Genomic DNA, 26,931 nt, shown 5'->3' with positions numbered 1-26,931 from the left:
GAGGACCACATGTGAGTTTCCTTCAATCCTTTTTAAAGCAAGTCTAAGTGTGAAATCTTTCTTATGCAAATCAGCTTTTATTGACATAAAAAATAAGAACTAATAATTATTATACCGTAAAAAACATTTTATGGTTGAATGGAACGAGGATAGTGAACAAGTGATCAGAAGGTCATAGATTCCACTCAAGCATTTATCACTGATGATTTGGTCATGTTTGGAAAACTTAATGTGAACAAGTGTGTCGCTATAATATAGATGTGGAGGATGGGTGCGTGAGACATCTTGGAGCTTCAACTATTGGCAGCCTGCTTCAAGATGGAGACTGCACCAATGGCTGGCAAAACCTGAAAACCCAGCCATGAGCTCCCACACCCAGCCGGAGGACCTCTGAGCATATGACTGCTAATCTGAAGGCTGTGACACTGGTATACTACTTAGAGCCTATGCCTGGCTGAGTAACCGCTAACCCAAAGGCCTAAAGCTCGAAGACCAAGAGGCACAAAAACCACTAAGCCTGTACACCGTTACACTACAAAAACAGCTAAGCTAAAACACTGCTATGTGCATAGACACCGATGAACTATAGGGCAGCTTCCCCGACAAGATGGTTGGTACACAAGAATTTGAGTCCCCCCCCCCCTCCCCCACATCAATAATTATAAGCTCTTCAACCCAAAGCATGAGGAATCCAACGCATGTGCAAATTAATATAACAAACCCACTGACAAAAATAGACCATTTTACAGTTGTAGCTAAGTTACCTGGCCTAAGAATGGAAGCGAGGCTGCCGGTGACCCTGTTTTGATAAAAACCTTCATGCTTTTGTAATGTTAACACAGACTAATTAGAATTACAACAATACAATTTACATGATAAAAGGAGTGGAGGCTGTATCAATACAAGGTCACCGGCAGCCTCGCAGCCATTCATAGGCTAGGTCGCTGAGTAAACAACTGTAAAATGGCCTACTGACCGCAATCACTCCTAGTTATTAATTCAGTTAAAGTTAACTTAACTTCATGCAAATCTGTTACTTAATTAAAGGGCAGGTTTATTGGCTTTCATTTTCTACCTCTCCCCAGGTGTCTGACGTGTTCCAGAGGTCCTTCCGCTGCTGTGCCAATGATGAGATGCAGTCAGAGATTGTTTCGCTCATGTTATGCGGTGCAACTTGGTTTTCCTCCAGCTCAATCCAACCCATAGAGTGCACAGGAAAACTAAGCACCTAAAAAGGTTATAATAGTGCTCATAAATTTCATTAGATGCTGAGTTCGCTTTTAAATCGACTAACAAAAGGTTAAAAATAATTTTCACTAAAAGGACTCCACTCCACTCCACACAACCTCATCCAATCCCTCAAATACATTGCTCACATTTGCCAGGCAGAAATTACTGCCTTAACATCAATTAGATAAACTCTTTTGAAAGCTGAGAAAAGGTACTGTCATCATTCCTGGATTACAATCGCTGAGTTGCTACACGTATGATCTCTGTCAATCAAACTCATAGGATCACACAGACACTCACAAATGAGTCTCTGACTTGATACAGAAACATACTTGTCTCTCAGGGCTCGACACTCACGGTAGCCAACTAGCCACAGACTAGTGAAATTTCAGTTTTGGCTAGTAGATTTTGAGCTTCCACTAGCCATTGGGGCTAGTAAATATTGTGAAGAAGTGGAGTTCTGGACCAAAACAAAAATGAAAATCATTTCTTATGGATAAGGCAAAAGGAGAGAATAGAAAATAACAACAGAAACTGTGAGCAGATTCTATGGAATTTACTGCCTTAGAAAATGATAAGTTGAAAAAAAAAACTGAAGAGAAAACCAACGCGGATTACAGTTTTCCCACACCATGTTACAAACAACTAATCACGAGTGAAATCATGCAGAACTTCTTGGCTACTGTTTCCATATGCGCGTAACTCTGTCGCAAACAATTGCAAGCACCTTCCGAGAGCTTGATCACAAACAGTTTGCGTAAATGGAAACACCTTTTATGTTCATCATCAACCAATCGCCGATAATCGCCGATGATCGCAAACAAGACGCAAGAGATTTCTATTGTTACGTCTTGTTGGCGACGAGTAGCAATGCAAAAGCGAGGAAACAACGATATGGAAACAATCGTTAACTGTTTCTGATTGTTTGCGATCAAGTATATGAAAATGTCGTCCAAGTACGATTGTGGCAATGAGGATACTCCTCAAAACAGTGTGAATTTAATGAATATCGCAGGGGAATATCCCACCAAATATACCTGTAGTAAAGTTCTTGATCACAAAGAGCCAGTTCCTACAGTATAATTTGATACTGGCTATGCTGCAGCCATTGCTGCTCCTCAAAAATGTATCGGAGCCAGAATCAGTGACTTCTCTTTACACTTCCTCTCTGCCTTCTTCTTCGCAACAACTCCAACATAAGAAGTTGAACACAACACAAACACTAATTCTGCTTTTATTTTTGCACCCTTTTCTTAGGATGTCCCGAGATCAAGTTGCGTAAAGCAATCACGCATAAGGAAAAGAGGATCGCAAACACAAATGCAAAAAGTGACAGTGTTTGCGATTGAGCCAACGCAAACTGTTTGCGACATTCTTATCTGCATATGGAAAGAGGTCATGAATTTGTTTAGAAATTGAATCCAAATATAATTTATTTCAAATTGAAAAAAAAAAAAGAGACAATATCTAGCGACTTATCTCGTTTACTAGGAATGGTTAAACTCACATAAAAAGAGAGAAAACTTGCTCACGAGCACTGTGGCCGCCAAATATTAATTGACTCCGAAAAAACATTCAAGCATAAAACGCACAGATTGCTGTTTGAAACTATTAAAAAGAAAATCTTATATGAGGGCAAGTCTGTCCTTTCGAACTTCCTTTATATCTAACATCTAATTTAATATATTATTTTCCTGCATTCCGCTGCTTTTGTGCTTCATGCGTAGAATGGCGCTTTCAGGTTAAAGTTTCAATCGCAAAGAGCTCTAATCAAAGGAAAATCCTTTCCACAGACTTCCAAACGAGTAGTTCAGTTTTATGTACGGCTTATTTCTGAATTTAAACTTTATTCCTTGTTTTCCGTACCCTGGTGCATTGGTGAGTTGCAGAGTTTTGGCAACGGTTCTGTGAGAATTGGGCTCAAAGCCACGAAACTTTGCCTTCTTGAGAAAAATACGAGAAGCTGTACACTCCAGCACATTTGCGCCACTGTTGCAAGGATGGATATGAGAATATGAGAAAATTTACTAAAATTGCTTGCAAATGTGGTAATTTTTTCGTGATAGTTTGTACAAATGAATGAAACTGCGCATGACGAGACTGGCTAGTGCAAATTTAGATTTGGCTAGTGAAATCAGACCTGATACAAGCCACTAGGCTAGTGAGCTAAAAAGTTAGTCTCGAGCCCTGTCTCTCTCATAGCAACATTAAATTTTTATCTTTTGGAGTAACGTTCATAGACTACTACAGTCCATTTTTAACATTAAAAACATGATTCTCAATAAGTGAAGAGGGTAATTTTTCTCATGTAAGCAATAGACCAGATAAAACAGCACAGTTCACATTAAGAAAAAGAGAACTTGAATGATTTCCTTGTTACAGACTTAATGCTACTATCAAGTACATACAAGTGTACACATGGCTATGACTTGTTTAAATGCCACTTTTTCAACAGCCAGAATAATATCAATGCACAACCTGTACATGTACCTTTTGCCTTTCTGTTGCTTCTGCAGATTTTGCCTCTTCAGTTGCTTTTTTCTGGACAAAAAGGGAAAGTATTTGCATCTTATAATGAAAAAACATGAAGGGTCCTACAGAAAACTGCATGTAATCAAAGTATGACAAGGATGATAATTAACATACTTATTTGACCACTTCCCTTAATTAAGGGCTTTTCTTGAAAGGGCTTTAATGAAACAAATAAAGTAAGAATTCCACCCAGGAGAAGGCAAATCGATTGGCCATGAACAAACATAGCCAAGGAGCTTGGCCAGGAACTACTCAGAGCAACTCCAACTGGAGGTCAGAACAAGACTGGAATGTGGAAACTCCAAAGTGCAAATCAACTGCCCCCTCCACACAGCCGCTCTTAATTCATTAAGGCTAGAGGGTTCATTTCTAAGCTTAATTTTACTCTCCCCCTATGTAATTGGGCCATTGAGACTACATGTATCGTTATCAGTTGTTGCACCCCTATGAAGCTCCTTAACCTTGTGGTTCTATTTACCTGTCCTTTCTTGATAGTTGTTTGATGGGCCATTTGGCCTGCTTTATTACAACGTTTGCACTCAGGACTCATCCCCTTTTTGGCACGTATTGGGAAAGGAAAGCAAGTGCCCCCAGTAGAAGCTGTTTGCTGGATTGCCCAAGAAACCTCTACCCATGCTGGAATGTTTTAGTTCAAAAAAACCAGAGCCTCCTCAAAAACCAACATTTAACTTGATTTGAGTTAATTGTTAATTTCAGTTTACAGTGTACCCAATTAGTGCTCCAGAGCCAGAACAAATAGACACTTGAATAAAGTTCCTTTTTTTTCTTTCCTCTCAAGTTCACCTGTTGGTGATAAATTACATACACGTACATGGTGCAACAAGTCAGATCAGCATAGTCTGTAGAGAAAACTTAATTTTCCCACAACTGCAATCCTCATAACATTAAAGTTTACTTGAAACACCCCACTTTGTGTAGCATCATTTCATTGAGGTCAACATTAAAAAGGGAGTAATCTTGAGCAAAATAAAGCTGAACTGCATCAACGATTTTGACAAGGATTGCAGTTCATAAATGAAGGATGTAAATCTCTGTCTACAAAAACATTATTTCCATCCCAACAAAAAACAGCACCAAAAAACACAATCTCCAACTGGTACAGTACCTTTGGTCTTGGTGCCACCTGGGGTAAGGTCCACTGAGTTGTGCCAGAAGCAACATGCCAATAGTAAGTGCCATTATCACCATTCACCTCCCTCCATCCCTCAGGCAATTCATATGGTTCACTGTAATCCTCAATCTCCTCTCCCGTAAATTTCGCCTCCTTAAACTCAGTAGGGGTGACAGGAGGTTGTGTTATGTCAACTTCCATGTAAGGCTTGACAGGTGGCTTCTTGTCCGAAGAACCTTCTATTTTTCCAGGCTGAATATCAATTTCTGAATACAATGCTTTCGGATCTGATTGGTCTATATGACTTTGTCCATTCTCCCCAATGTTCATCACGTCTGCCTGTGATTTTGATCGACGATGCTGAAACACTGGACTGCCTGCAGGACTGGCTTCCAAATCCACATTTCCATCTGACATCTGCCTTCGGTGTTTTCTTTTAAACAGTTTAAAGCCCCCACTCTTTTTAGGTTTCTCCTCCACTTTATCTCCTTTATCAAAATGAAAGGAGTTCTCACATTGTTCAGTTCTTTCTAAGGTATCCTCCGGATTTGGTAACCTTGACGGAAGAGGTGGCGGCAACTCTCCATCACTGGTATTGTCATTATTATCATCATCAGATGACGCAGGAATTCTCAGTTGATCAAGGGACTCTACCGAGTCATTCTTTTCAGGTTTTGGTAGTTTTTGAACTGTGGCATACAATGGTTGACCTTCCTGAGGCTCTGTGTCTGTTGGGGGAAAATGTGTATTCATTCATTATAATAATTCTTAAAAAGGCTAAAATAAGTTAATGTGATGACTTAATTACCAGCTTTACCAACTTAATAAAGGTAAAGGTAAAATAATTGGCTTACATTAAGTCAGTTAAGGCTCAATTTTATTGCTGGGCAATGGAGCCACAGCCTACCTTATGATCGGAGCAGTTGCACAGCCTGTCAGCAAAGGTGCATGGTTCTTGTTAAGAGCTGGTAACCAGTTATCTTTACTGGCTAATCAAGCAAATGTTACTCCTCTTTTCCTGGTAAATTTGCGAAATCATTCAGTTTAAAATCTACAACTCAGTACATGTCGAAAAACTTTCTCCTGTTTAAAGCACTATTCTTTCCACATTGGGATGTTATTGCCTTCACAGTACATAATGTTCTCAAGAAATTAGCAATATTCGGCTTCAAGTACGAACTAGGAGATCAATGTTTGCTTCCCAATCCTCTCCCGGCCAGTCCAAGATACCATCATTCCTTGAGACACTTTGACAACTTGGCATCCACTCGTGGAAAATCAACAGGACAAAAGAGTCTCTCTGAATACAACTTTGTCATAACAAATCAGACAGAATTTTCTATATGTTATACAATGTAAATAACAATGGTTTAATAAATTTATATTAGTTTAAATTAAAACATTATATTCCGTAAAATTGAAAAACAAGGTATACAGTTTCTGTAAGAAGTTCTTCATAAATGGTGAGCTGAGATGTCGAAAAACCCTTTGAATCACTGAAAAATCAGGATCTCCCGGGGGGGGGGGGGGGGGGGGATTTTTATTGATAGCAAAGATCCATTCTCCACTGTTTAGCAATCACACCTTCAAATTCCAGAGAAATCGACCCTTCACGAATATTTGTCGATTGTTTTTTAGTGACATGATGAAAGGAATGCAGGCAAAGGCGATCACGTAACTCACACGCCACCAAAAGTGATGAATTTTTTGTTGCAATAAATTATGCCTCTGAATCACAAAGTATCATCTCAGAAAGTAGAACATCCTTCTAAAAGGTTATTCTATGTAAAAAGTCGTAGGTTTACAATTTTGGATAATGGAAAACAAGTTAATGACCAAAGTTATAGACAAGCAACGTGGAATATTAATGATGTTTACCCAACAGAGTCAGAAGCTCACCTTTATAATTTTGCACATGAATTTCGTTTACGATTGCCATGCCTTGCCATAAAAACCATCTAGATGCCTTCACTAGGCTCTAAATGTAATTTTTCTATGATTTTGACTAAAATTACTTTTTCTCTTCCTCCACTGTGGATGTCATTTTTGTCTCACTGGAGGGAGATCTTTGGCATACATTGTATCACAGAATGATATCAAAATCACCAGAACAGAGATAGACAGACACAAAATCGAGAAACTGAGATCTTTCCTGGCATAGAGCACACCGGGAGACTGACAAGATTCAAGATCTGTATCAATACAACGTCACCGGCAGTCTCACAGTCATTCATAGGCTAGGTCACTGAGCAAACTACTGTAAAATGGCCTATTGAAATATATTGTGCACAAATCAACAAAAAGGCTACAGTACATTTGTACTTACAAAGCAAAGTAACAGATAGGAGAAAAGAACAGAAAGCTGAAAGGATTGTACAGTACTGTTACAGTAATAATTTATTGTTTACATGTACCATTCGCATAGTGTAGAAGTTCTCTTGGATAACAGTACCAAGAAACTATAATTATACTGAAGTGCTACAGTGTACATGAACATGTAGATACGGTAGAAAAGTGTGTCACTCCATGGAACTTTGCAAAGGGTAAGGCTAGAGGAGTCAAAATACATAAACTCACCCTTCATTTGGTTTTCTTTAGCTTGCCCTGTTTGTGCTTTATCTGGATCAGACTTTTTAACACCTGGTCCTGCATAAGGCTTTGGCTTTGGTGGAGGCCCTCTTTTATCCCCTGAACTTGTCTTTTTTTCAACTGAATTCTTCCTAGATGATATCTCTTCAAACTCTACATTATCACATGCCATGATCATGCTCTGAAGCTCTCCTGTGATAGCTTGATACATGTTTGAGTCCTTCCGCCCACCCGGAATTGCAGGCACAACATCACCTAATTCAACAATAGGCCTTTGTATCGGACTGCTCTGTCTAGGGAGCTGTGTAGTACTGTCACTACATTCTGCACCCTTTGGCTTTTTGTTTACAACTGCATAAAGATCGTTCTTGGGTCCAACAATATGTATAGGGTCATTTTCTGTCTCCACCGTCCTTTGGTTTGATGGCACTTCTTTGATATTTGATCTGTCAAAGTTGCGATCAACAATTTTAACTTCTTCATACTCTGGAGGCGTCTGTCTTCCACTATCGCAAAGCTTTACCTTTTCACTGTCATTTTCGATAATTGGATTTTTATTTAGCTTCTGTGCTGCAATAGGGATCGCAATAGGGGCTGCAATACCAACACCTTCTTGCACAATCAAAGGCCTAAACCCATCCCCTGCATAGGTGTATAATCCACTGTCATCAGCATCTTGGTCATTTAATGAAAGTTCAGAGTATACTATCTCATGTGTTTCTGGACACTGTATTTCTTTACTCCCTTCATCAACAGCAGGTAATTTCTTCAAGTCAAGGTCGGCATAAGTACAACTACTATTATCACTTTGACTAGGCATTAAAATAGTTTTCTGCTCATCTTTAGCTGACGGACTAAGAAGTTCGCCAGTTGATACATCGCTGTCATCAAGCGATCCAGTTTCATACCCAAAATCCCCATCAGTGTTTAATCTATCTCTACTCCCCTTCTCAGAATCACTGTCACTGGCATCATAACTGCTCTCCTTTTTAAGTTCAGTTTTCCTTTTTTTCTGATCTTCTTTAACTGTCTTTTGTGGAAGTGCTGTTGTCCTTGAATGAGGAACAGGTGGTGCAGCAACTCCTTGGCCAGGTGACTTTTTCTTGACGGCAGCTACACCTTATTGTACAAAACAAAATTGAAATGTTAGAGTTAACAGGCTGAGACTCCTTGCAAAGTTGTTTAAGCCCATCCTAAGCAGGAAAACAAGTACAGTACCTTAATTAATTAAACCTAAAGAAATGCATGCGGTAACTGCCTTGTTCAAAGTACAATGTAAATACTAGTACCTGGGGTTACATGTTAGTCTCAACTTAAGATGTTCATCAAAATTTGGAATGCATCTTAACAATGGCATTACTTTACACATGCACCACCATGTACAAGTATAAAACAGGGTTAGAAACAATCTTGGGTTTACTCCAACTGAAATGCAAAAGTTGCAAAGACTGCTTTTCTTTGAATTCATCCAATCATGACTAGAAATTAAAGATGGCAATCAACAGTCACTACAAAACTCTAAGAAAATACATGTATTTTTATGTCTCTAAAACAACATCACATAATGCACACCCAATAGGCCATTTTGCGGTTGTTTGCTCAGTGACCTAGCCTATGAATGGCTGCAAGGCTGTTGGTGACCTTGTATTGATACAGACCTCACTGCTTTTGTCACGCAAATTGTGTTGTTGTAATTCTAATTAGTCTACATTAACATTAGAAAAGCACAAACGTTTGTATCAGCGCAGGGTCACCAGCAGCCTTGCTTCCATTCTTAGGCCAGGTAACTTAGCTATTAATTTTAAATGTAAAAAAAAATATGTAAATGCTTTGTTTATAGTGGCAGTGCACTTAGCTATCAGTTTACAGGCACCCCACTTCTAACAATGTGAAAGAAACAATTCAAAGTTAACAGAAACAATATTAAAAACCCCAACTGGTAGGAGGCAACCAGTTGGCCATTTACAAAGCATGGTTGAGTTGAATCCGGGACAACCGGAAACAAATCCCAACCAGAGGTTAGAACGGGATTTGAACCCGAAGCAGCCCCATGCAAACCCAACGCCTTAACCACTCGACCACGCTGCCTCCTAAAAGATGGCAAAATGATCTATTTTGACATCCAACAAAAAGTGTCCCTTTAAGTCTAAGCCTCTACTACCTATTTCCAACAAGAAGGTACTGTCTTAAGGGTAAAGGTTAGTGTTACACTCTATTTTTAGCTTAGGGTAAATGCAGCTGCTTATTCTTAATCAAGGAGCAGCATTTGGGGGAAACTGTGACGTCAATTGTCTGTATTCCGAGGCACGAGTGAAGTTGAAGTTGGGGAGAAGAGAAAGGGGACACTTCGTGACGCTTATTGAAATCTGCATGCAACCAACTGGCATCTCTGGACATATCTGAATGTATTGCAAACACATGCATAAGCTTTGTTTGCACCTAAAGTATATTGAAAAAAAAAATAGTTATCTGCATGTGCCTTTAGATAGATAGACGTTTATTAAAAATACCTTAATAGCAACTAGAAGCTGAATTGCAAATGTGTACAAATTATGTAATAAAACTAAACAATAACATATAAGAAAGAACTAATTTACATATATAATTATAATAAATGTCAGTTGAAATGTCTTGCGCTTGCTGGAATGAAAGTATCTCTGAACCGGTTTGTTTTAAAGGAAACTCTAAATGGTATGCGACGTCATAATTGCATGAGTTGATCTCGGTTATTGAAAGGCAATAAGTGATATAGACAATCCAAAGGATTGGAGACAATGCTGTTAAAAAATTCTCTATAATGATTTAGTTTAGTGTTTTAACAAAAGGTTGTAATGGCATTGTAGCTGCCCTTTTACAAATGTATGTTTACACAGTGATGAAAAGAAAGCCAGAAAAAAAAAACAAGCTGGCATCGCATTTGAATGAATGACCTCTGCAATACCATTGCAGTGCACTACCAAGAGCTATCGAGTCAACTGAAAGCTAGTCATCATTATTTTTTGTGAGGGTGTAATACATGTAAGCCTGATGTACAATGTACATGTAGATATGAAGAAACTACATGTCTTTGTCTTTAACATAATACATGTAGTTTCTTCTCTGTTACCCTTGTAAAAGGCTAGCGCCCTGATTAGGTAATGCTCATGTACAATGTAGTCAGTTGTATGTGTCTTTACATTGACCCAAACCTTTCAATGTTATTGGTGATACAATGGCATTCAAACCTTTGGGACTGTGCTAAAACAAAAATCAGTATCTAAAAAAGAAAACTACATTTTTTATAATACTAGTTATTAGAATAACAAAAAGATACATTTCACCTGTTGAAGAATTTGGTGCTGTCCTACTTTGCTGCGAAGCTGGACAATTCTGTAACAATGAGAATACATGTAATAATAAAAGGAGTCAGAGCAATAAAAAGAAGATGAAGAAGAAACTGTAAAAAGATTATAGAACATGACAAAATGCAGGCAAATGGAGGTGCTTCTACCTCTTTTATTAATGGTTAATGTACAGATTAATATATATTTGTCCCCTTTTTCCCCTCCATATAGATTAATTAGATACATGTATGTGTAATTTAAAATCCAGTGGGTCTAAAACACAGGTCACAGATCAGTGTACAATAATATTGTCCCTGTGCTACAGATACACGTAAATAAACAACACTGAAAGCCACTCTTAACTGTAACCACTCTCATCAGTGGAGCAGGGTGACCTGTGTTTTAGACCCATGTGACATGTGCTTTAGATTCGTCTCCAAAAATCACATACTTTTCTGTCTTAAAAGGTAATAATTATAATTTTAAATGAGGTTAAACAAAGTTTAACCAAGTAAACAACTAGGAACGACTGCAGCCAGTTGGTCAGTGGTTTTAGTATACTTGCACATGCGTGGAATACCTCGTGCTTTGGGCTGTATCGCTTATTTATCAGTGTGGCGGGAAGTAGGAGCATTGTGTGTGGAGCGTTTAGCGGTTTTTGTTTCCTCCCTCCCCACCCTCTGCTTTCCACTGTGTATCAGTGTGACGGGTGCCTGTCCTTTTCGGGGGCGTGGGGGCTCATGGATGGGTTGTCAGGTTTTGCCAGCCATCAGTGCAGTCTCCATCTTGGAGCTGGCTGCCAATAGTGGAAGCTCCAGGATGTTTCGGGCACCCAACCTCCAAAGAGCGACGATGTTGTTTACCAGAATAATTTGTGGAATAATAACAATCGTGGGTGACAAATTACTCCTCAATTTTCGTGCGAAATTTCAGCATTAATTTATAAATTCACATCATTGTGAAATTACAATGTTGCCATGGCAACTTTTCCTACAGTGCCAAAATGGTGTCTTATGTCACCCATGATATCAATAGCTAATCAAATGGTATACTTGTGAAATTAGGGAATAATTATTCCCTAATTTCACTCATCACCATTTGGTTACCCATACAAATGTACTTATAATTATAATTATTTATGTATAAAAACCTTAAAATTTGTTGATGTTTGCTGGCTCTTAGATTACTTCAAATGTGATTTACTTACCAGAAATGATGAGGATCAAAAAGTTAAGACAAAGTGAGCACAAATCCCCAGACTTACAGGCGTACACATAAACTTCCCTTTAAATGGTGAACAATTGTCACTTTCTATCTACATGTATAGAAACGTTTCCTGCATGCAATTGATCTGTTCCTTTCATTTCTTTCAAATAATACAGAGGATTTACTGCAGTAAAACGTTAGATGGATAAGCAACTGAAATATACTAAAATAATTAATACATGTAAACCAATTAAATATTCACCAACACGAAAAGCCCAAAAGTTCAAAAGTACTATAATCGCATTAATACCATTCAGCTCATGATGTATGCATAATAATTTTGACATTCATTTTTGGTTGAAATTAGTTGATTCTCATAAAATCAAAAGGGACATATCAGTAGTTTAAAAAAAAACAGTTTTGTAACATCTCTTTATCTAAAGGTGTGAATAAGACAAGACTTAGTAATATTGCTATCACTCCTCAACTGTACTGCTACATGAAATATCTAAATAAAGAGTAAGTGTATTCTTCAGGAAACACTTTCAACTATTGGACAATGTTGGGACCACTACTAATCATGCAGGAATAAAGTTTATTTTCAATGAACTTCAGAACTCATGGTTTTAGTTAATTCCTGTAAATAATGGAAGGAAAAGTGTCTTTTCTATTGAAATCCAACCCATACTGTTATTCTTATTAACAGTTTTGCTTAGCTGATGTTGCTTGTTTTTTTCCAGTGACCCACATGCAAAAGTAATTTTGTTTAGATGACATGAAGTATGTATGATTCAGAAAATTATTAAACAGTCAGAATGTAAACTGAAAAGATTACACAAAATTAATCTGAACCTTACGTTTCCCCTTCTTTAAGTCTGGCACATGCTTAAGACACTCAAATATTTCAAGTCAAGGTTGAATGAATTCACCTTTTCGTGCACTGATACTTTGCAATCTTCACAGTAAAGAGCCTCACATGTGGCACAGCAGATAACAGGTTCCTTTGACTTACAAACAGTGCACACAATTTCTCTCATGATGATCCACAGAAGAAAATTCCATTTTGATGACAAAGTTTTGTTCAGTTTATAGTAACAACAAAATCACTTCCTTTAAAAGCTATGAGGGGCTTAAGTAACATTTGCATTCATTTGCATTTTCACTTCATGTCAGAGTCCTTTCCTTTTACATGCAGATTTGGGCAGGACAATGATAAATTATTCATACCAACCAGCTGAGTACATTCATTAACAGTCAATGTGATTGACATAAAATTAATAAAAATCTCTTGATTAAAACAACAACCCTTTTGACTTGAGGTTTCGGCTCTGGAACAACAAATGCTACATACAAATGCCAGAATTAATATGTTTTACATTAAGACTGTTTTTCAAAGGATTAGTAAAATTATTTGCCTATGAATAAAGATTTAGAAATTCAAAATGAATATTATTGTTGTTACACCTTAACTATTTTTAATGCCTTAGTGTCACCGTATCAAATAAAAAGGGAAATTTTGTGACACGTTCAAATTAGTTGAAGTGTGACAAATTGAGCATAATGAAAAAGCTTTTCACAGCAAAAAGGAACCTGGCTGTGATGCTACAAATAACTTATTGTTCTTGTTGCTTTCAGCTTCCAGTTGATTCAATTTGAGGAATCAGCTAATCAGCCCACAGGATTTTGAACACTGCATAAATTTAACTTGAAAGAGGTTCTTTCACTTTGTTGATCACAAGACTGCTGAATGAGTTAAGGTACATGTGCAAAAACATTTGCCTACAAGATTTCAGGTACATGCAAGCTTGCCTTTTCCAGAAATAGAAGCAACACATGTGACAAATTTTGTGTTAAAGAAATGCCTTTTAAAAGGTTTGTAATTTATTGTCCCTCAAAAAATTCAACGCAGAAAAACCCTGTTAAAGACTATGATGCCACTAAAATTAATGAGTATGTTGCTTTGGAGCAATGTTAAGTAACATTCTAGAGTGTAATATTAATTTTTTCATCACTGCACACAAATGGCCTGAGTGCCAGTGGCTTACATGTGAACATCAGCAAAGCCAATGCCAAACATGTGATATCCAGTGTTTAACTGTAAGTATAAACACAATGAAAAATACATTGGCTAATTATATCACAAGACACTGTTGTAACTGAACCTCTCCTAAATGCAAGCTTGCTTTTAGCAATGACTAGTGGACATCCCCTTCAAAGGTTTGAAGGCTTAACAAATAAATCTGAAAGAGATCTATTTATCAATGGTGACTTAAGAAACTCAGAAAGAAATCTAAGTTCTCCTGTACTGTGAGCTTCTCAATATGAGTTCAGAAGTGCCACACGCACATGTAGTTATCACAATTAAGTAAAATACGATCGTCTGGGTGAGTGTAGTCCTGAGAAGGACTGTTTGAGATGATATTGACTGACATTTCGATAATCTGAGTGGAAGTACATGTAATCTTCAGAGTCAAGTGATTTGTGTAACGTCAGTAGATACTAGATACTATAAGGACTCTGGTCGTAGGCGTCATTGGTCAACTATTTGTGATGTTATTGGTCGGCTATCAGTTGAGCCTAGATGTAATTGGCTGGGAAGACTTAACAGTCAGTGATTGGTGTGTTTCAATCCATCTTTAGGTCTAAGGTCTGTATGTGTATTGTAGAATATGTTAGGCAGTACTGTGATAGAGGAAATCAGTGTGTTGCTGATGTCATCAATGAGTCATTTGTAAGGTGCAGGCATCAGTTTATTGGTGTCTGTTGGCCTTGCGCATGCTGGTAAACCTTTGCGTAACATTTTGAGTGACATCAGAAAACTCTCAATTTTGGCGCTCACAATAAGGTTAGGTTATTGAAGACCACCCAGGCAATCGAGTCCAAGTTAGAAGAAAACCAGGTTTAAAATTTCCGCCTGTTTTGTGAAAAACATACTGGGCTTAATTTCCTTACACACTGTAATTTTCGTATTAAAATAAAAATAGACCAAGATCATGGCAAAAAATCCATGTACGTAGATTGTGTTTACTGTTACCATTCGGTTGTTTCCTCTTTGATGCAGGGTTAACGATAAAAGGTCTTGTATACAATGTCACTCTGACTGACCGCAAAAAAATTTGTGTTTGTAGTCTAAATCTCGCCTTTTGTTCCCGTGCCTATCGTGGCTGTCGTGCCCATCATGCCCGAGCCTTTCGTGCCCACATTTCCCAATCACGCCCAAGAAATGTTTGATAAGACATTCTTGAAAATTGAGAATTGTGTTCTGTTGGGGGTGTTAGTTTACTATCCGATCTCTTTTTTCTTTCCTGGATTATTGCCAACGATGTAAATGGAAAGTGACAGCACAGCTTGAACAAACACACTTGAAACACACAGCATAATTGAAGAATATTCAGTACTAGTTATCATTTTCCCACACAAAGGCAGGCTCATAAGGCATGCTGACCCAATGAGAAAACAATGGGAATCCCAAAAGAATGGTTCAATAATTTGATTGGGTGGTAAAGAAAAGCTGTCCAAATGCCAAATCATTGTTAATTGTGAAGAAGAGCCTGTCGGTCGACTGTCGGCCAACAGACTACCGACAGGTTACCAACAGGTTACCAACAGGCTACCGACAGCTAACCGACAGCCTACCAACATGACCCAGAAACGATAATATTCCCGACACTTCCTGATGGATGGTAAAACAAAGCTTAGTATGAAATATGCAGCGGATAATAATATCATTCGCGAATTTGATAACCAACAGGACAATCACTATATTACGGTTTTAAGGCGGGTTTTGAATTGGCTGATGTTGAAAACAAACTGCGCAAAACTTGTAGGTCGTATTCAACTACCTCCTGCGCTGTGTTTCTTGAATGGACCATCACTATTGAATTCACAAGGACAAGGAGATTGCTCAAGCTGACTTTGACAGAAAAACACGAAAACAGGTCGGCTACGGAAATCTTACAGTAAGCTTATATGCTTAAAAAGCGCGCTAACAAAGTAATATCATTACAAGCTGTTCCTCATTTGCGCCGATCTGAGGAAAAAAATTGTTGAGTTTTTCTGATAATGTACATTGTATGCCTCACTAGGTACAATAAATATGATCATATTAAAGTTTATCAGTAAGTGTTAATAGATGTTTTAGAGAACAGATTTTAACCAACCATCATTATTATCATCATAATTATTATTATTACATTGTATTATTGTTATGATTATTATTATTATTAATTATTATAAATTGCCTGGTGTTAGACAGAGTAAGTCTTACTCCTAGAAGTCAATGGATTGAACATGTTACCTTTAATTCGACTTTTTCCCCATGATTTGTGCATTGTTTTTGAGAAATATGCTTTGCAAATTTAATCTCTCTTGGCCCCACAAACAACAAACAAATTTTGTTTTCCTAAACAATGAATGTTTTCCTAAATAAAGAAATCAACACTTCTTTTGTTTTCCTAAACAAGGGAAAAGTGACTCATACTGCTACATTTGTATTTCTGCAAAGTGACAATGTGATAAGTTTACATTGTATGCTTTAATTTGCACGATTTCTCCAGAAGGTGCCAATGTGCTATTGCAGAGTACCATTGTAAGCCTTGCGGTATCATGTTGCAATTGGTTGGTTCAAGTACTTTTGTACCCTTTTTAGTGCATATTTAAAGCTAAATTAGGAAAGGTACATTATTCCTACTTTTCTACCTCTTCAACCACTATTTCCCAGCAGTATCCACAGTAGGTAAGGAAAACTCACCTTTGCCTTTGATGATGTTGTTGCTGCCGCTGATAAGCTTTGTTTACTTCTCGCTGCAGGCTTTGGTGGGTTTGTTACATGATGATGTGAAACAGGTGTTCGTGCAGTAGATTTGGTTAAATCACTGGATGTTCCCTTTGCTGATGCAGCAGATTTCTGTAAAAAAAAAAAAAACACAAACACAAATACATGTTATGGATACAGTATGATTCTAGTTGACATAACTGCACAACATGAGATGCAGAAGGTTTCCATGAGTTCTCTAACCTACAGACACATGAGAGGTATTTCAAGATGTACATGTACTTGTAGTAAATCCAGTGAGGGAGGACCCTAAAAACTGGTGACAAAACTTCATCATGAAAAACAAGCAATCTGAAATACACCACAAAACTTTAGCAGTAACAAGAAAACAAAAGGCGAGACACTTGACACAAATTAACCCTTTGACATCCAAACCGTCCTAAACCGGCCAGACTTAGTATTCTACTCTGTCCAACGCCAGACCATTTTACTCGTCAATAGGGAACCCCTGGGAGTCAATGGGTTAACTCAATGCAAATAAAATCTGAAACAAACATCTTGTTGATGGATGATTTCTTAGTTAAGTTTTATCCTTTTTGTTCATTCTGACAGTTCTTAGCCATGTCTCTGACCAGTTAGTATTGGGAAACTTCAAGCTTCTTTAATTAAGTTTTCTTGTAATAATTTATAATAATAATTTATTCATTTATAGTGCGCTTTTTAACATGCTAGGTGATCAAAAGCGCTTGTCACAGTTTCTCAAGTTCATTCCATCAGTCAACTTGTTATAATGAGACAAAAGTTTGGTTTTAAAAAAATGAGTTGAGATGGGGAAATAAACCACAGCGAGTAAGATTTGTAATCTAATGCTTTAAGCATTAGTCCTTTATCAAATTTTTGGGGTCTAATTTGAACAGAAGAATTTTCCAGCTCATCCAGCCAGGCTGACCACACGCTGCCAAAGATAGACCACAATTCAAAGAACTCTGCGTCTAATACGAGGTATGCAAGACGGAGACTACTTTAGTCTTCACAGATAAAATCAGAATGTCTTGCCATTGGCAGATGCAATAATTATTACAAAGGCATAACTTTCTCCTCAGTTATTTTACGACCCTGACCATTGGTTTAGCTGGGGTTTGAACAGAAGTGCAGTGCTCAACCAATGGGTTTATGTTTAATTTCAGAGCTTGCTCTTGTTTATTTCATCTTGTAATATCCTAAGGGAGACTTCAATACAAAAAACGCACTGATATTTGTAATAAATGCTAAAGGATTTTGCCAGGATATTGAAATTTCATACATGAGCCACTTCAGCCATTCTAAGGTTTCCATAAAATTCTACTCAAATGTGTACCTGAAAAATGGAATTGATTGACTCTCTTGGTGGAATTCAACTCCATTTAATGATGCTATGTAGAGTCAAGGCCAAAATTTCTGTATATGGTAAAATTCATTTTTTAGTTCTATTTTTACCATGATTATAAAGTCAAATTAGGCAAAGCAAAAAACTAAAAATATCCAGCACCAAGGAAACCACACAACATGTAAAACATGTTTTTGACCTTGTTAAAGAACTCCTCAGCCAATATAAACACAGCATTGCATGAGGAATCTTTTACCTATAAGATAATGAAAGGGATACCTATACAAGTAGACCCTTTAGGAAACGAGGTTTTAATTTGCCTTGCACCAAATATTGATTAAATATCTTTCTTTTCAATCTGGACCCCAGACACCAGAAACAATCTTGCTGAAATAGAAATCTACCTAATTTAACGACCGATTACAAGTGATTTTTTTCAAGCAATCATAAAAAACAATGACGCGCGACAATGGGTTTTGTTAAAAGGTTCATCTGTCACAGTTTGATTTTTTTCTTAAAATGGGGTTTATTGCATTGCCACAACATCAACAACGGTTGATTAGAAAAGCAAACAATTCAAAAGTGAACTTATTTTCTAAAGAGCGTCAAAACCGCTGGAAAAATAATTAATGCTAAAAAAGCTAATAACATTTTGCTCAGATCTTACACTACTCAAATGTCACTGAGTTTGTAGGCTGAAAACGTAAAATCGCAAGACACAACGAACCTTGCTAGCATCGAGGATACAGGCGATAATTTGAAGAAAGTAGTATTGTTTATTCAATGAGTAAAACACACAAAGGCACGAACTCAAATTTCCCTCCCACATAAAGTAGATTTCGACCAAAATTCTCATATCAGAAATCATTCGCATCAAACCAGAATTCCTAAACAAACTATAATGCCAAAATATCTGTTTAGGAATCGACTGGGAAAGTCGATCCTCACTAAGTTGCCTTAAGTCGACATGTACAGTAGATTAAATCCCTCTGATTTCGTACTACCCGAGTAAAATCACAGACAGAAGTAAACGGAACATACGTTCAGTCCATATCACCACAAGCAGTGTTTATGTTAGCCAAATATATTCAGTAACCTTACGATAGATCGATAGCGGGAGGATTCCGTCGTTGGAATAAAAGTTACGCTTTCGTTCGATTTATTACATTGAACTAAATTTTTAACGATATTTTTACTTTGCCGATTGAATAAAGCCTTAAAACACAAGAAACTACGGTCTACGATTTCCCGATGTTTTTATCGGAAGTTTTCATACCTTCACCGACGTTTGTCGTCCATTTGAAGCTGGGCGTTCTGTGCTTGGCGCAGAATTTCCTTTACGCTTAGCTGTAGTTTCGGTTTTCTCACCAATTCTGGCTTTGGCCGAAAGATCTGTTAGTCCTTTTACTTTAGTGACTGTAGAATTAAAAAACCATTCATAAAATGAGCCGAAGAAATTTCATCAAATATTGCAGCCAAAACAACGCGCGATCTTGTCGAGCAAACCCGATTGAATCAAAGCGATATGAAAAAAAGGAAAGTGGAACTCTCTTGACGTTTTACCTTTTTCAACCTTAAATTGGGACATAATCAGCCCACAGCCTTAAATATTTGGCTTCCTTTTCGATGGATCACATAGATTCCAAAAAGCGAGCAGAATCTCACATCATTGATAAATGTAAGGGAGGCGAACCCCCACTATGGGTATTTTGAATGCAGTCAGAAGGAAATGAGCCACACGAACCGATCTGACGTCATCACCAGCCTCGCTTTCACTAAGAGCAGAATTTGGTCTTTCTTTTCTTTCGCAATCGCAAAGAAAATTAAGGGTTTTTTCTTTACTTTGTGCGAACTATTTCCTTTCATAATCTATCCTGACTTCTTTTTAAGTTTCCCTTGAATTCTTTTTTATTTTACCTTTTTTTAATGTTTATTGACATCCAACAAGATTTAAGACTAATACCTCTTTAGTAAACGTCTCGAGAGTAGACATTTGCGATTAATATAGAACCTTTCCAAAAATTCATCGCAAATTGACCCGAGCAAATACTAAAACGAGAAATGACTTCCCTGAGAAAAAAATTAAGGAAAATTTTATCGATATCCCTGAATTTTACCGCTTATTCATGATCGGACAAGTAGGAAAAATAATCAAAATATTGACCTCTCAAAACGAGCAGTGATTTTTCTATTCTGTTCTTTGACAGAAGAATACAACACAAACCGCGTTAGAATTTTTTTGAGGAGCAAAAATCCTGTCTTGCACCCAGTTCACAACACAACACGGACGCCCAAGAATGTCAAGGAAGACTTGTCAACGATCTTGGTCATTCATAGCCGAAAACAAAATACAGTACTTTCTCCAGTTGATTTAAATTTTCTTGCGGTTTTTAAATGATTTTGGGCCATTCGTCTGAAAGGAACACTTAATATGTAATTGATTTTTTCTACACTAGGAAAAATTTCGACCTTTCCGGTGGAAAAATGGTGGTCTTTATTTTTTCAGTTGGTATTCACCAGTAAAATTTGAAACATTTTCGGATACTGGGTGCAAAAATGAAGAAATAGTACCATTTATTGGGTATGATTTCGCAGGTTGACTGAAGCGGTTTTCATTTCGCATAATTAGCTGGTAATGCTGGCAATGCTGGCAATGCATGGGCAAATACGTATTAATCTTGTCATTGAATGTGTAAAAAGAGACAAAGAGGAGTTAATTATTCCTTTTCTATCGGTGTTGATCCCGCCATAAAGAAGTCTTTGACGACACATGATTAAAAGTCATGTCTGGCTGACGCCTTTTCTGTGATCTAACCGCCAAAGTAAGAAAAAAACACCTGAGGATGAACAAAATAAAATAGCAGACAAAATCAAATTTTCCTGATGACTAATGAGGAGTCCATGGTGACTGCGCCAAATAATCCATGGTTGGCTTAAAAGTCCTGCTCGACGATCGATTATGAGCCAATCAGAAGTCTGGATTGCAGACTCACGTTTCACCATCGACAGCCGACATCCCCCGCCGACTGCATATCATTTTTATTTGCTAGTTTTTCTTTCTTTCACCCTCAATATTGCTATATGAATCAATGGATTATTCAATTATATGAAGATCACCGGATATTAACTTTCATAAGGAGTGTGGTGCAATGATGACGCAGTGGTAAGAGCACTCACGTCCCACCAATGTGGCCCGGGTTCGATTTCTAGACTCGGCGTCACTTATGTGGGTTGAGTTTGTTGGTTTTCTACCGTGCACCGAGAGGTTTTCTCCGGGTACTTCATTTTCCCCTCTCCTCATAAACCAACATTTGACTTGATTTGCGTTGTTTGCTAATTTCAGTTTACAGTGTCCCCAATTAGTGATCCAGCGACTAAAGTTCCTTTCCTTTCCCTTTAAACGGGCTGCGCTTTCCTCTTATTTATAATTAGGGAAAATTCTTGATCAATTAATTTACGTCATATCCTAGCCTGGAAAGTCTTTTTGATCTTCACCCACAAATAGCACTACATTATCTGGAATCTGCCCCCATATCTATCTCTTACATGCTTTATCTCCATTGACGATACTTGCAGCAGACATTATCATTGGGAGACAAATGAATCGCTGAAGCTCCGTTAAAGATAACCAAGAACCAATTTGTTCTTCGTTACTCTTTCTGGAAGAAATTGTTTGATTAAGGATTACAGCATAATATTCATAACACGAAGAATCGAACTTACGCGCTTGAACACGTAATTAAAAACATGAGAAAAGATGTGAAAAAGCAATATACATACCTGCATTTCGTTTTCTCCGCTCGCTTATAAAATCGGTGTGAAAATGCCCTGTACAAGTTATATAAACAGCAGAACCTCTTAAAGACTCCATTGCACATTAAAACCAAGCAAACCAAAAAGCCTTGAATCTATGACATTCTATCTATCTTAGTACCGTCTTTACACAGTATATCGCTTTCCATGTATAAAGTCGACAAAATTAATTCAAAAAGTAACAGCACATAGCTTGAGCTGGCGACGGAATATTGCTCTAAATGACATATGGAATAATGTTGTCTAAGAGTGTTTTGACCTACGGATGAACGAGAGCATTAATATTTGAAAACCAGGGAGAAAGATCTTAATGATTCCTTGTCACTAAAATCGATGACGAAGACAATCGGATTAACCAAATTGTCTCTGAGATGGAAAGGCAAATATAAATTGCAATAAAAGCCTTTTAGTTTGGAAAAGATTGAGGTGGGAAGTTATCTATTCTGTGCATGTGTTCATCAAAAAATAAACAAACTCTTCCTGAATTCATCCATAGGGGCTTCTCAGTGTCAGTATTTTTAACTTTTCGGATTGAAACAGTGATGTTTTCCTTTTTTCTACCATTAATCTGGTTTAGCGTTAATTGGGCTTTTGGACTTGGCAGGGGGAAGGCATAATATAATCTCTCCCAACTTGGGGGTCTTCAGACGACACTTTTTCATGTCCAAACTGATTTAAGAGCATCTTCAAAAACAGCATCAAAAGTATTGTAATTATATACTGCAATGTGTGAGCTGTTACCATCTGCTCTAATTTTCCCTTATCACAAACGCCTTAAAGTCTGTGTTTTCCAAAACAAGACAATTAAACAATAGCTTTGTACTTTTTGAATTAAACATTTCGTGCTGTATTCCCAAGCAATCAGAAGCGAAAGCATTTGCTCGCACCGATTTTCGCGCGCTTTGAGCCGACTGTCTGAATTTGTAATGCGTTTTGATTGGCTAATTTCAATGTCTTCTGTTGTGATTGGCCCACGGCTCTAATGTTCATCGAGAAACCAACGACAGCGGCAGGCTGATACCACGCAACAGAATCAGTGTTCAATTTTTAAAGCGAAATTAATTTTGTTTGGATGTATTTAAGGGCGGAGCAAAAATCCAAGATAAAACATGTAAAATTATATTTTGAATTCTCAAAAGTCATCAAAATTTCGCCGGTCGACACAGAATGCATACGACAGAAACTTCAATAAGGTACTGTAGGTCTACGACAGCGAAGTCAATTTGCAACGAGACCACCACTGAAACAACTTTCCTCTTTGTAGGTATTTAGGGTGTTTTTGGTGCGTACATTTACGGTGAGGACACTCGAACCATGAACACTTGATATTTTTTTGCACATTTTTTTAGTGACTATAGAATGTGGGATCGTCCTTTTGACAAGGGTATTTAATGTTTTTACACTTACAAAATGCTATACATGTAATACTATACATCATAAGAAGAGCCTTTATTTCTTCGTCGTCGAAAAAAATAATGTACACAAAAATATCAAGTGTTCACGGTTCAAGTGTCCTTACTGTAAAGACCGTCAGCACTGGGAACCCACTTTATTTAAAAAAATCACGAAAAGAAAAATGACTGAGGTTAAGAGCCTCGGATTGCCTCATACAATGAGCTCCCACTCATAATGGCTACGGCCCTGCAAGACAATGCCTGTGCACTTGGGTGTTTAACTCTGCAGTGTAAAGTATTTCCCCATTCTCTGCTAAATGATTTCTCGTCAACGCTTAGGGTACCCAATATCGACGACGCGACATCAGCGAAGAACTCAATTAAAATCCCAAGAAGCCTCTATGATCCTTGGACACTCAAGTTATTCATCTCCTGTTCCCCGAGCCAATGGGCATTAAATTGACCAATAAAAGGTCCATTTCATATGACGACGATGATGTGTTCTGTTTAATAATATATATGAAAAAATTGCTTAGTGCAGTTCTCATGTAATACGGGTGCAAATTTGTAAATTTTTCAGACTGCAAATTGCACTCGCCCTACGGGCACGTCCAATTTTGTCGGTCTGAAAAATTTATTCGTGTTTATTTATACCAAATTGCACTCGAAATCATGTGAATGCCTTTTCTAATGCTTTACAAGGTGCTTCTAAAATTGGAGTCTGTGGATTAACGAGGGTCCAAAATAGGCTTTTTTGATCCCGCATCTCGCCGATTTTTTTTTTATTCCATTCCGCCAGCCCGCTGCAATGAACATTTTTATCCCGATCCCGCCTGGCTGAAACCACTTTGCTCCAGCTCAACGCCATATTTCAACTGATCGACAGTTTATATAGCTTTCACATTACCAATAATGTACTCCCATTAACAGTAATTAATGTCATAACTGAACTTAGGTAAAATTCCAGTTTGACTGAAAAACGCCACTTACAGAGCATCGAAATGAGTGAACATTACGTGCTTGCATTTCTCAGTTACTGTCAATGTTGAAAAGATACACTTAAGTCAGCTCAGGGGAGGGGCAAAATGCGCCGTACTGAAGCTATTTCTTTGCTGTGCCTTACCCAGCGCAACTGAACATAACTGTCACCAACGACAGGTGCTGGCCATTTTCAAGAGACAGCTGATTTTCTGCTCCTGACTCACTCTTTTTTTCCCCAGAACTGTTATAGACTGGAACCTGCTCCCAGCTCATGAAGTAAGCTCTTTGTCCGTTCCTCAATTTAGATCTCAACTTGACCTGATTATTTAAGAATTTTTATTATATAGTCGCACCATGTATTATTGTTAAGCCTGGTTTTCACTAGCGACTCAAGCACAAGCATAAGTAGCTTATATGCTAGTAAAAACGAAAGTCGACAACCACGGAATCCGCCATTTTGTTCAAATGCTCTGACGCGGAGATCCTGGAACGAGTGCTTTAATTGGTCAGACATAGCAAATTTTCCTTGTGCTTATGCTGCGCCTCGTTTTCACACGACGCAAGCGAACGCAAGCATAAGCGCAAACACAAGGAAAAGGAAAAAATTTGAACCTTGCGCTTGAGCTTATCCGTGCGTCAACTCCGTTTTCACGGTGAAATAAGCGCACTTCTGCTTGCGCTTGTGCTTGCGTTTTGATTGGTTTACTGGATTGTCTCCGTCCTTTTGATTGGCCAAAGTTATTATTTTGGTTTTGGTTTTACGACACTCAATTGAAACTCGCTCTATTATTATTATTGTTTGCTTGTTATTTCTCATTTTACTCTTGGTGTCTAGCAACATTAGCTTAACTGATAAAACTGAAGAACTGAAGATGCAAACGCAAGGAAATACACGTATGAACTACCTCAGCGCAAATGCAAACGCAGACGCAAGAAATTGAGAATTTTTCATTTTCTTGCGTTTGCATTTGAGCTTTAGGACGGTGCCTATTATTATTATTGCGCATGCGTTCTGCGCATCTCGAGATACTCGGATTTCCTATCGGCGATACTTATTAATACACGGATATTTTTGCGCGGTTCAAAACTATGCGGAGAAAGCAGAACTTAGCAAGTGCTCTTGGTATCCAAAAAGAAAATTAGGGGTAACCATGCATTTTTCAGAGATAATTAAGTTTCAGTTTGGAATAGAATGCCATACATTGATTTGTATTTTAAAGCCTTTTACAAATATTGTTGATTAATTATCTTCGAAAAATGTGTGGTTACCCCCAATTTTCTTTTTGGATTTCAATAACACTTGTTAAGATCTGCTTTTTCCGCGCATTCAGTAAACCGCGCAAAAATACCTTTGAATTAGTAGGCACCGTCCTTAAGTTTGCATTTCACACATGTGAGGAACCGGGGAAACACAAATGCAAACGCAAGCGCTAAGTAAAAAAAATAACACTGGTTCATTATCGTCCACCACCTTGGAAAGAGGACTTGAACTGCGCCTGCTTGTCTTACTTTCCTCGCGCTTGCGTTGGACGTGTGAACCAGGCTGACAGGCCCGGGAAAACGACTTCTTTGAAACTGTTTCCCCTCCTCCCCCTCCCCCCCCCCCCGCCTTTTTCAATTGTGTTGGAGCGATTGCATATTTTGAGGGCCGGGTATTCTGCAATCTAGCCACCGTGTTGAAATATGTTGAATCGAAGTTGAATGAGTTTAAAACCGTTTTAACTTTGCTTCCCCAACCATTCAACATTTCTTTTGTTGTCGCGAATGTTGAATGAAGTTGAAGTCAACATTGCTGGGTATGCGCGTGCGCACTAATCGGTCTCTCGATGACGTATACATGTCCGCATCCATAGTAACAACCCCGGTCGCAGCATGGGACTGAATACCAGGCCTCTCGTGAAGCTTTGTTGAATCAAATGTTGATGACGAGTTGAAACCGTTTGGCTACCCCAGCAGTCAACATCGTTCAACAAAATCGAACGGATCTTGATGAAGCTGTTTGTTCGCGCCTTTACTTTTGGCAGCACGGATGCAATAATTCAGCAACAACTAAAATTCAAAAGTAAATATATTATTATATTATTTCCATTGTTTGCAAACTAGTTGACGCTGAACGCTATGAAAAACTAAAGAGTACCCATACACTTTCGAGCTGGTCATCGCCGGACATATCAGCAATCAACGAATAAATATACGTGATTATTTCACCTAATAAAGCCTTAATAACATAAGACGTGATTTACTGCTACGTCAACAGTGTAAAATTGACGTTTTTTTTAAATCTCAGCAATCAAATTTTGGACTAGCACAGCTAGCTTCTGCAAGAAATGCCAGGAAACAACAGACTGAACATCAATTAGCAGCAGCAAATTCCCCTCTATCACACTCATAGCAAGTACATCACGTCAACAAACTGATCACGAAATTAAAACATAAAGGGCTTTGGCTGCGAGGTAGGATTCGGATACGGCACATCTTCGGCGGAAGGCTTCGTCTTTTCTGACGACCTTCGTTCCGCCTCGTTATCCGACAAATTCAAGCGCGCCATGTCCGCTTGGGCTCGGGCGGGTCTGGGCTTCTCCCGGGGGCTG

At 38.0% G+C, this 26,931-nt stretch overlaps 2 protein-coding genes across 4 annotated transcripts in view; both read right to left on the bottom strand.

Annotated features, from left to right (window-relative positions):
- The window catches only part of LOC137999717 (uncharacterized), a 297,056-nt gene extending 277,174 nt beyond the window's left edge, over positions 1-19,882 (bottom strand). For 2 of the 3 annotated variants that reach the window (XR_011122991.1, XM_068845578.1), the window contains exons 1-8: positions 19,716-19,882; positions 19,429-19,568; positions 16,763-16,918; positions 10,804-10,852; positions 7,472-8,602; positions 4,889-5,622; positions 3,721-3,771; positions 1,076-1,228 (exon numbers count right to left, since the gene is read on the bottom strand). Coding sequence is in view for 2 of the 3 variants with exons in the window: in XM_068845578.1 (XP_068701679.1) it covers positions 1,076-1,228; positions 3,721-3,771; positions 4,889-5,622; positions 7,472-8,602; positions 10,804-10,852; positions 16,763-16,918; positions 19,429-19,568; positions 19,716-19,740 (2,439 nt within the window). In the remaining variant the exon portion in view is untranslated. Of the gene's footprint in view, positions 1-1,075; positions 1,229-3,720; positions 3,772-4,888; positions 5,623-7,471; positions 8,603-10,803; positions 10,853-12,941; positions 13,157-16,762; positions 16,919-19,428; positions 19,569-19,715 lie in introns of those variants that run through there. The other variant, XM_068845579.1, reaches the window with a different exon arrangement.
- Positions 19,883-26,395: 6,513 nt separating this feature from the next.
- LOC137999711 (putative methyltransferase NSUN7) overlaps positions 26,396-26,931 on the bottom strand; it is an 11,366-nt gene continuing 10,830 nt past the window's right edge. The window contains exon 9 of the mRNA XM_068845571.1: positions 26,396-26,931. This exon is cut by the window's right edge and continues 86 nt beyond it. Coding sequence (XP_068701672.1) covers positions 26,766-26,931 — 166 coding nt within the window. The 3' untranslated portion in view covers positions 26,396-26,765.

This window comes from Montipora foliosa, chromosome 4 (genome assembly GCF_036669935.1).
Source record: "Montipora foliosa isolate CH-2021 chromosome 4, ASM3666993v2, whole genome shotgun sequence".
Taxonomy (NCBI): domain Eukaryota; kingdom Metazoa; phylum Cnidaria; class Anthozoa; order Scleractinia; family Acroporidae; genus Montipora; species Montipora foliosa.
Note: the sequence above shows the minus strand (reverse complement) of the source record. Positions and strands in the feature narration are given on the sequence as shown.